The following is an 11,767-nucleotide window of genomic DNA, read 5'->3' as shown; positions in this document are numbered from 1 at the left end:
CCACCTCCTTCAATGATTTCATAGGTGAAAGACTCTCCATCAGAATTAACATCTTTGTGTGTGACCCCCAAGGTAGAAGTAATTTCTAACTCAAATCTTTTAAACATTGTACGAGTATAAACAGATGATGCATGTTGCAAAAGTCCACAATTTTGGACTATTTGAAAAGACGTACCTTGTTTGCAACGAAAATCTTCTTCTAACTCGTCTGTGCGCATATTTTTTGAAGCTTTCTCATACTCATGTACAAATTCTGTTAGTCTCATTGTTTTGCATGCCATATGTTGAAAAACATTATTTGTACTCTCACTCCTGGATGAAGCTTTCATTCGGCAAGAGAAAATGTTATGACTAAAAACTGAACACCACCTTTCACGATTTTCATATAAGGTGTTAAGTCACTTATTACCCACCAAATTGTAATCTCTGAGCAAGGCATCCCAACAAGACTGAAACTCTATTTCTGTCTCACAATTATAAAGAATCTTATTAAACTTACTCTTAAATTCAGGATTCCCATAATGCCTTGGTAAATTTTCTGCAGCATTTTTTGAGATATGCCATAAGCATAGGCGATGACAAGTATCAGGAAGCACAACTCTTATGGCATTCTTCATTGCTTGACATTGGTCAGTAAAAATTGTCTTTGGTTTTTGATTTCCCATTGATTCCAAGAATGTTTCAAACAACCAAGTAAACGAAGCAGTTGTTTCATCCAATAGAAATGCACAACCAAAAAGTACATTCTTCCAATGATGGTTGACACCTACAAATGGGGCACATATCATATTATACTTGTTAGTTCGATATGTAGTGTCAAAACATATAACATCTCCAAAAGAGTTATAATCAATTCTTGATCTACCATCTCTCCAAAAAAAATTTGTCATTCGATTTTCTTGATCAACTTGAATTGCATAAAAAAACATAGGATCTTCTGCTTGCTTTTGTTTAAAATGGTTTACTAAACTTTGAGCATCTCCAGCCTCAACATTGATTAACTTATGCTTGTTCACCGCATTATAGCAATCTCGTTTTATAAACCCAACATTTTCAAATCCCCCAGCTTCCTCAACTAAATAGGAATATGTACTTACTGTTCTTATGCCCGCTTCTTTAAAAGTTCTTATTACACCTAACTGAGCATCAGTTATTTTTCGATTCGACCTTAAAAACGGTCTTTCTTCAGGCTTTGCAAGCTCATGATTATGATTAGAATTGAAATGAGTAACCTTCCACTCACCATTTGTCACTGTAAACCTGATAGCTTCACAACCAGTCCTAGTTTGTAATCTTTTGAATTTCTTATCATCCAAATGGTCACCATCTCGTGGAAATCCTTCTTTCGAACACACATACTCTCTCTGTCTTACACCATTTTTTGCATATCTGAGTTTTTCTTTTCGAACGCTAAACCCAATTCGTATAGCATAATCATTATACAATTTATATGCTTCCTCCTCACTGTGCACCACCATTCCAAGCAAATTTTCAACATCTTGTAGTTCTTCATCAGCTCTAATATCTATAATTAAAAACATCACAAAACACATTTCTAAGGAAACTCAAATTAAAAGGATAATAAAAAAAGAAATAAGAATGGTGTGTGCGTATAAACTATTAACTGTACAAATTCTAATTTTTAACTATTTTTACATTTTGGACTTAAGGTACGTTTAGAACTTAACTTGTGCTCTGTTTCAAAAACAAAGAAACAGAGTGGCATCTAATAAACCCAAAAACAAAAAGTAGGCAGGGGTATGGAATGGGTTCTAACGATTCATACCATAAACTCATAAAAATTTAATTTTTAATATCTATAAACTAGATAGAAAGAAAACAACACATAAAAATTTCATTATTTTAATTATTTCTTATCTTGGGTTTTTATCAAACACGTAGAATATACTATATTTGTAAACTACATGAAAACAAAACAAAGCAAGAGAATGATACATTGAAGAGTGAATTGAGTCTTTGTAACATACATACCTTGATCAATATTGGTTAGTTGCAATGGTGGTGTGTGGATTCCAGGAACTACTTCAGCCATAGCTTACAGTGAGTACAACTCACTATTCATCCAAGGGAGAAGAAAGAAAACCCAACATAAGATTGTTTGAAAGGCTCGTCCAATGATGCGGGAAGGGAGAGGGAAGAGGATTGAGCGGGTAAAATAAAATTTTGTGTTTTAGAAATTGGGTGAGAAATGGCTAACACAGTGGGTTAACAGGGTTTGATTTTGGCTAATTGATTTTGGGTCTCCGGGTAAGTGAGTAAGTCTGTAAGTATAGCTGAGATTTAACCTTGGTTTGATTTTTTAATTATAGTTAAGTTAATGGTTAAGGCTGATGTGGAGCTGAGTAAGAAAAGATGGTTATGTGGCCTTTTTTTATTGGATGTTGGGACTTGGGAGAGATAAGTCACGGTTCAATTTGTTTTCTTTGCTCAAAGATGTGGTTATTTTAATGTATTTATGATCCTGTTATTAGATATTGTGTGTGGCCCGGTTTTGGGAGGGAAATGATGTTTTAGAATTCTTTCTTCCATGTCCCTTTTTAAAGATGAATCAGCACCTTAATTGGGAACAAGCTCCAACTCAACAACAAGCTGCCCAAGAATTGAGAAATTTTATTGCCAAAATGAACAAAATTTACAGAGAGATTCAAACACCAAAAACAGAGCAATAAACGAAGCAAGTGAAATCAACTGTGTTATTCCTTGTGACCCTCATCAATACAATCCAGCTTATTTATGTAACAAAATCCATGTTAACTAACTAATTTACTACCCAATGATTAACAACCCTGCTCTAACTGCCCAACAAACTAACTTCCCCTGACCATCCCAACCAAGTGCTCAACTTTTTGGTACATGCTGAAGCAGCAGCCCACGCACCTCACAGCAGCAGCCCACGCACAATACAGCAGCAGCCCGTGCACCCCATTGCACCCCTCAACGCACACAACTATGCATCACCCAACACACCTTAATGCACACCATTGCCTTCAAAGCCACTGATACAATCTTTCTTCAAAACTTTGGGACATCAATTTCGCAGCATCAACAACAACATTCAAATTCCCATAAATATATAAAAAATAAAAAATAAAAAACTGTATGCCTCCATCTCATAAACCACCTCCCTGTTAAGATCGAATAGGGGCATGAGTCTTAAAACCAAAACCCAAAATTCCCATGACCACCAAAACCGATCGGAGCTTGTGGGCTTTAGGTCCTATCTTTGCTTCTCGGCAAAGATGCTGCTGGTTGAGAGAGACTTCGACCTTATCGGGATGAAAGTAGACCTTGTCGCGAAAGAGAAGAACGCCGGCTTCGTTGAGAACCTGAACGAACGCGGCGGATCTAGCGACGCCCATGCTCTCGCACGCTTCCACGTTCACCAATCTCATCAGCCTCCTCGCCTCTGCGAAAGACATCGCACTATTTTTATCTTCATCTTTATCATTATTGTTGCCGTTGCTGTCACTGTTGTAGTAGCCACGGCTTGAATTTCAATTTCATACGAAAAGGGATGGGGATTTCTTCTCTAGAGAATTGGGGAAATAGGGCTAGAGGAAGAGAGAAAGAAAGAGGCGTGTTTTGATTTTGGTTTTCCGCCTGGGTAAGTTTTGTTTTTGTTTTAACCTTGGTTTGGTTTTGTTAACCAGAGTTAAAGGACATGGGTTGCTGCTGATGTGGACCTGAATCAGAAAAATAGCCACATGGCACTTATTAATTGGTTGGCAGGAGCAAGGAGGACCACATCAGTGGTCCTCCGGGTGGAACCAAAAATTTCTCCAAAAACACCTCATCTGGCATCTGTCACAAACTCACAAGTCACAATCACTCAGGCATCCAAGAAGTACGGAGTCCGACATGGGAAAAGCTCTTAATGACCTCATCATTTCTTTTTTCTTTTATCTTTAAGAGTTATTTTAGGATAATAATTTTTTTTCACAATTTATCACTCTAATGACCTCGCCAATCTTTTTTCTTTTTTCTTAACTGACTCTAATGAATGTTTATCACTCTCGCGATCCACCATTTCTTGTTTTTCCCTTCTTTTATTCTCTGAGACTTTTTAATGCATTATTTATTGCACCTTTACAACTTCATAAAGTTGTTTACATGTGTCTGACTTCCTTACAAAAAAAATATATTTAAATGGACTCATTCAACCAAAAATATTTGAGGTAACTTTCTCCAAAAATATATATTAATGATGCTGGAAATAATACCACCAATGAGTCACACGTTCCTCGTACGATCGCAAATGGCACCTGCACAACGAAAAGGAATAACCTAACAGAGAGTACCGGTGTGGTACCGGCCAAACACCCTCCGAAGGTCAAGTTAGAACTATTCTCACTGCTCTAAAGTGCTAGAGAGGGTAAATTATGCGTACCTTGGTTTGTGAGGGTGCTTGGGCTTTTATAGTAGTAGAGGGTTGACATCTTTTCCTTAGAGTAGAAGTCTTTTCCTTATAGGAGTCTTCTTGAGCGTATTTTACGGGATTCTTTCCATATAGGAATCCTTAGGCTTCATGAAACGTGGGGAGCAAGTTATTCACTTATACACGTAAACGTGCAGATCAATCATCCCACAGACTGACGCCGTCAGTTTATGTTATCCCGTCAGTTTATGTTTACCCCGTCAGCCTTGAAGGAATGCTGACGACAAAATCATCTCGTCACCCTTGTCAAGCGTATACCGTCACTCTAGTCTATCTAATTTTATCCTCATCATATATATATATATATATATATATATATATTTGAGGCAAAATTTAGGTGCAGTATATAGATGTTGCTCTATAAGTATTCTTCTTAGAATTCAGTCATGTGACTGTACTTAATTAAAAATATACTTTTATCTATGAGAAAAAAGTCACATAACTGAATTTTAAGAGTGGAATTTAAGATACAACTTTTAAGATACTGTACCTAAAGTCGGTTGAAATGTTTTACCATCTGTAACATGTCATTACAAGGACTCTTAGGCCTAAAACTTAGACTAGAGTGCCCAAACATTGGATCAAGAGTCAATCAAACCCATACCTACGAGAAATCCATCCAACGTTTGAGAGAATTTTGTTATACATTGATGATGCCGAAAAATTACTAGTAAGCCACACAATTTTTGCACGCTTGAAACAATACTTGCACAACAAAAAGAGAAGACCTAATAGAGAGCACTGGTATGGTGCCGGCTAAATACCATTCGAAGATCAAGTTAGAACTTTTCACAAATCTAGAGTGCCGGAGCTGGGGTAAATTATGCGTACCTTAGTTTGCGAGGGTCTCGGGGTTTTTATAGTAGTGTAGGGTTGACATCCGTGCCTTGGTTAAGAAGATGTTTCCTTGTAGGAGAAATCCTCCATTATTTGCGTATTTTGCGGAGTTCTTTCCTTATAGGACTTTCTTAAATAGGCTTGAGCGTGGTGCACAAAATATTTCCTTATATGCTTATGCGTGTAAGCCAAGTAAGGTCATGTCAGACTCTTCAGGGGTTCTATTATTCCCTTCAGCATTCTTCCATCAGCTTCCTACCTTCGTCTACACATTCCAGTCGTCACCTTTAGGTGTTAGACTCCCCAAAGGTGACGTTGTCAGTTGAAAGGTGGATTCTGTCGACCTTATCTTGCCGTTGCTCGAGCTTATGGACGTGTGGGCGAAGTTGACGAGTTTGTTAGGGCCGTCACCTTCGCCTAATATGGACGAGCTTATCAATGTTACAAAACTTCCCTTATCATACATCTAATTATTATTATTATTATTTTGCAGGAAGATTGGTACCTGGAATACTCACTTGAGCAAGAAACTACAAATAACTAGTGTTTTTAGAGGATGACAATGCTAAAATGGTTAAAGAGCCGCAACCTAGGACCTTAAGCATGGTTGGTCCGGTTAAAGGATAATTAGTTGCTTCCTCATGAAGATAGAACACAAATTAGCCAGCTTCGTAGCAATTTGACACTTCCCTTGGGGTATAGATCATAAGTAAAATATCTGAAGAACTTCTATATTGAGCGAGTAATGCATTAATTAAGTATTTTTGTGAATTCTAGTTAACTCAATTGGTAAAATTTCTTGTTGTCGAATAAGAAATTTGAGATTCGAATATTGCCTACATCAAAAACTAATTATTGTTTTGATCTGATGATAAAAAACAATTATCATGAAGTGAATGTCATAGATTTAAATTTAAATTCTATTGCATTTATATAAAAAAAAATTATAAAATTATAAACATTTTCAATGATCTTTAAATTGCGATATGTTGTCTTTTACTCTACTTTATTTCCAAATAGAATATTACTTTTAGTAGCATGTGAAGTAACCAGGCAAACAATTTTTAATACTATTCGGGAAAGTACTTTTTCCTTTTTTTTTTTTTAATTTTTTTATATTATAAATTGGAGATTGACAATGATGTGATTTTTTTTTTTTTTTTTTTGAAAACTTTAAACATTTTTAAAACACAAAATTGTGTTAATTGGGCTACAATACAAAGTTTAGAGAAGTACTTTTTCACTGTTTATTAATAAGACTAGTCAAATTACATTTGAAACTCATTATAATGTATTCAGCAAAAAAAAAGAAAGAAACTCATTATAATGACTTTTATAATGTAATTTGACTTAATAAATAGTGGCCAATGTAGAAGTAATTTAGTCACTTCCATCATGACTATAGGATATAAGTAAAATCTCTAAAGCAATTCCATATTAAAAAAGGCCAATGCATCAAATATAAACATTTCAATAACCTTTGTATTGCAATTATGCTATTTTCTACTCTATTTTCTATTTAAACAGAACATTGTTTGTACTTTGTACGAAGCAACCATGTGAAAACTATTTTCATAACAACAAGAGAAAGCGCTAACTACATTTGTACACGACTTTAAAAGCATTATTCAAATTAAAATTAAGATTTTTCGTAATCACTTATATGGCTTATTCATCCAAGCCAATAGTTAATGTAGAAATCAGCACACACCTACTCAACATACATTTACCCAATTGAATTTTCATAATTTGAGGTATCACAATCTTCTCCACTTAAATTCCTAACATCCACATTAGGTCCCATGTTGTGTTGTAGTAGTATTGATCCACATGACTTTACCAAGTTGGTTTCGATACCATTTCTAACGACTCAAGGAAATGCTAGCTACGTATGCATTATACCTTAAAAGACTAGTTAAATTACAATTGAATTAAGGCTCTTGTACTCACTTACATAGCTCAATTCAACCTAGTAAACAATCAATGCCTACACAACACTCACATTTATCCAACCCAATCCAATACAATCCACATAATCCGAGGTATCACAATTTCAATGGTTGGGGTGGTGGTTCTTTTGTCAATTTGTTTCTCTAATATCTCTGTCATCTCCACATGTCCATATGCATTGCAGAACTCATTGATGCTCTTACCAAGGGTGAGAATCTAGTTCCGATGATTCTTCTAAAGACTTTACAAGGGTTGGATGCTTTGTCTAAGAAGAAAACCCACTTGTTTCATGGTAGTTTGTGGGTGCAAGCACCCGCAACGAGCGGTTTCCCCGTGGGAATGACTGATCTTTACTAGAGCATGTGTTTGGAGTTTAGATATGGGGATGGAAAGGTGTTAGGCTCCCAACCCCACCTGACACGTAGGTTGGCCTTCACTCATTGTGTTCCATATCCTAATCCCATCAAAGAGTCTTCTAATAGGTTATTCTATACACACACATACACTAAGCCTACCCTAACATGCATCTAACACACAACTTGGCATTTCAATCATATCACATTCATGGCACAAAATCCTACCATTCATCTAGCACATATATATCCAAAGACAGCAAGTATATCAGAAGGCAGTAGCATTAACAAGGCGTTAACATCAAGCATACCCAAACATCCAAGCATAGCATCATGGCATTAATCAAGCATATTCATCATGTTCATCAACCAAATCAAATGCATGCTCATGTAATTATGCATAACTTACCTCACTGCATCCAATGGTGGAGCCAGAAATTTATCTTTGGGGGAGGGGGGGGTGCAAATATATATATATATATATATATATATTTTTTGTGTATATGAAATCTAAAATAGTAATATACAATACTTCATAACTCAAAATGTGCTATAAACAACAACTAAATACATGTTAATATAGTAGTATATACTGTATATTTTAATTAAACTAATCAAGTACATTTATAAATTATAATGCCATACGATATATAATATATTGATTATTATAATAACAAATAATATATTATAAGGAAAATAAAAAAGAAAGTAAATGAAAAGTAAAGTAAAGAAATCAAAACAAAGCAAATGAAAAATAAAGTAACACAAGAGCATTACACAGGAGTGAAAGGCCTACGGAAGCTTCAAGCTTGTCTTTTACTCTTTCTTGTCTAGTCTAGTAACACAAAAATTTTAATTTTTATATTATAAACACAAAACTGCAGTAACAGTGGGAACATGAAAGAACTGGAAAAAGAGAGAGAGTCACTTGTGAGAGCACTATGAGCTAAATTTTCTACAACTGTGTGGGGGACTTGGTGATGCGGCAAATCAACAAAGCTTTTGACCTTTCAATTTTTCTATTGTTGTGGTACAAGTAAGCTCTAAATGTGTTGGGATGAAAATTAGAATTTTTCCCTTTTTATTTGCTGAGATAATTGTTAAAATTCCTAGCTATGTGTTCATTTTAAAGATGCTAAATGTTTAATTATTGTAATTTTTTGACATATATATATATATATATATTATCGAGTATGGGGGGCCAAAATGATAAGGTTCTTTTAAAAAATTTCAAATTATTTAGGATAATTCCAAAAAAAAAAAAAAATTCCTTAATATTTTTTTAAAAAATTGGGGGGGCTAAGGCCCCCTCGGTCTTCATGATGATCAGCCATTGATTGCATCATAGCACCTATGCATGAATGCAAGTTCATGTTTATATGCATGTTCATGGAATTCATAAAAAGGTATAAACCCTAATCATTAATCTAATAATCCAAGCATGTGAATCATGTTATTCTCTTGACCCTATACCTAAACATGTGAAAACTAAACTAAACAAATGCTAAGCATGTAATTAAAACAAAGTAAAACAAATAAAGTAGCAAGAACTGGACTCTTGCTTGGTAGTCTCCAAGTCTCTTAAATGTCTTATTAGACCCTTGCTTAGTAGTCTCCAAGTCTCTCAAAGTCACATCAATCATGGTGTTGAAGATGAATTGGTCCAAAAGTAAATCCACTTGCTCATTTCATACCTTAGTCTTGCTTAAATCCAAGCCGTAGTACCATCTCGAGGCATTTCCCGTGAAAGACATAGAAGGCACACAAAACTTGCTTCTCATCCATTCCCTTCATTCAAATTAAACAAATATATTTTTGAATATGTTGCCTTGGATCACCACTTCCATCATACTTCTCAGCATTCAAAATCTTGAACTTGGGAGGCAATGGCACCAATGGAATTAAACCCAATCCACCCATAGTATACAAGAAAACATCTGTCCCTTGGGCCTTGCGAAAGATTTGTTGCATCTTTTCCATCATCATGGCGGTCTCAACAGCTATCTTGTCCTTATCTTGTAGGGGCTTCTTCCCTCTTCCTTCTTCCAAACAACTTAGGCGACTTCCCAATTGTGGTAGCATTTCTTCTTGCTTAGTCAACATTTGGGTAATTTTCTCAATTGCGTCATTAGGTACTCCAACCATGTCTTCCAGTACAACAATGTCAACTTCCTTTAGGCGACTAGGGTAGGTGATCGAAACCAAGTGAACTTAGGAAGTTCTTTTGAGCAGGGAGTGTTATTGTGCTTGAAACAAAATTTGATCAAATAAATATGTGCTCCCAATGTCTTTTAAAGATTTGGACCCAAAGGCATATTCAACTCTTCTTGTTTACATCAAATTGTGTGCTATATGTATGCCCCATTTGTATTCTAAGTTTTGTATCATTTTTATTATCTTGGATGTAGAAATAGAATAAGCTACATCAATCTTCCAAAATTCATTTTTTCCTCTATTGCTTAAAGCCCAATTACACCATTCACACTTGTCACTCTCTCATATTTCCTCATTTGAATCCAAGCCCAACATTCTTTCTTTCTTTTTCGTTTCTTTTCTTTTCTTTTCTTTTCTTTTCCTTTCCTTTGCTTTTCTTTTGTTTTGTTTTTTTTTCCTTGGGCTTTGAATCCAATTACAAATCACTCATCTCGCCCTCTCTTCCTCATTTGGGCTTAAGCATAGATTGTTCATGAATTTTGCAAGGTTGATCCACATCTTGTGCTCTATTAAGCCTTATGAAAATGATATCATCAAATAATTTAAACACAAAGATCAATACCTCATTTATAATTCAAGCCTGTCATGCTTTGGAAAGATTTCTTTTCTCATAAAGAACTTATTTGAACTTGTATTTGAAATGAGCCATGACATTTAGAAGTCCACATCCTTTCTTTTCTTTTTCTTTTCTTTTCTTTTTTTTCTTTTTTTTTTAAATTTTTTTAATTATTTTGGAAAAAAAAGTTGACCAAGTTTTATCCCAACCCATCAAAACCTTTTATTTGTCCCAAACAAAACCCATCTTGAATGTTTACTCTCTTCCCTCCAGAAGCCCTTGCCCCTAGTTTCAAAAGTTCGATCCATTTTCATTTTCATTCTCAAATGGGCATTGCCCCTAGTTCAAAGGGCTTGGTCAATTAGTTCAAAAATATTTCACCTTTAATCTTCATTGGGCTCTTGGTAAGCCTACCTATGCCTTTAGGGTTTTAGGGTATCAAAAATTTCCCAAAGCATGGATTGGTTCACAACTTTTCAATAAAGTCTGTAACATACTCATGATCTTGGGTTCTCTTGCTTTTGAAAAAGATTTCTAAATTTTGACCCAAAATCTAGGGTATGTTATGACTTCATGGCCCATTGTCCTCCTCCAAAGAGACTAAATTGATTGTAATTTGAAAATAACAAAGACCAAATTGACTGTTACCAAAATGTAGAAACCAAATTAATAGTAACCTAAAAATATAGGGACCAAAATGGTATTTTTGCCTTTTATTTAAGTGAGATTTTTTTGGCCATCCAAGCATGTCAAATTGAAGTTCACCATGCCAGTTTTCCAATAACTCCTCACTCGAACCAATTAGTGGTCGTTTGATTAAAATTAAAATTGAAATTAAATTTTAATCACACATCACAAAAAGAGACTATTATATAGGCCATGAAATTAAATTAAGAAAACCTAATTTTCTTCCTATCATTGCTACTCATGAATTTTGACCTAAAGAGCCTATTATATAGGCCAAGAAATCCTATTTCAAGTAGAATTCTTGAAAAAAAAATCCTTAATTTTCAGGCTTTATTTAACTAGCTTTTTTTACCCATTTATTGTCATAATTTGGAGTTTTGGTAAACTATAAATTTGTAGCCCTTTGAGTTAGCTTTCCTTCCCAACTTGAATCCACAATACATATCTGAGCCAAAAATTATGCCCAAAATACTAAAGCTTGCGCAGACTGGAATCCTAATTTGAATTGGACTTGAATTAAGTGCGAATTTCGTCCTTACTCCCATTGAACCCAAATTTAATTGGGTTGACCTTCTTTAATTTCATTATAACCCTTGTAAAAATATAGTCCATCAGCCTTCTTATTTACACAAATTTGCTGATGCATTTCACGATAAATCTTGCTAGAATCAATTCCATTATCCTATAAAAGACATATTAATGCATTAAAATATT

At 34.8% G+C, this 11,767-nt stretch overlaps 1 protein-coding gene across 1 annotated transcript; it reads right to left on the bottom strand.

The window, feature by feature from the left end:
* Window positions 1–398: 398 nt before the first annotated feature.
* LOC115966057 (protein FAR1-RELATED SEQUENCE 5-like) lies at window positions 399–2,053 on the bottom strand. The gene is made up of 2 exons (XM_031085397.1): window positions 1,993–2,053; window positions 399–1,525 (listed from the first exon to the last, which is right to left on the bottom strand). Exons 1-2 carry the CDS (start codon window positions 2,051–2,053, stop codon window positions 399–401), a joined length of 1,188 nt encoding a protein of 395 aa, XP_030941257.1.
* Between the last annotated feature and the right edge of the window lie 9,714 nt (window positions 2,054–11,767).

The sequence above is a fragment of the Quercus lobata genome, chromosome 2, assembly GCF_001633185.2.
Source record: "Quercus lobata isolate SW786 chromosome 2, ValleyOak3.0 Primary Assembly, whole genome shotgun sequence".
Classification (NCBI taxonomy): domain Eukaryota; kingdom Viridiplantae; phylum Streptophyta; class Magnoliopsida; order Fagales; family Fagaceae; genus Quercus; species Quercus lobata.
The sequence above is the reverse complement of the archived record's forward strand: the minus strand, read 5'-3'. Positions and strand labels throughout refer to the sequence as shown.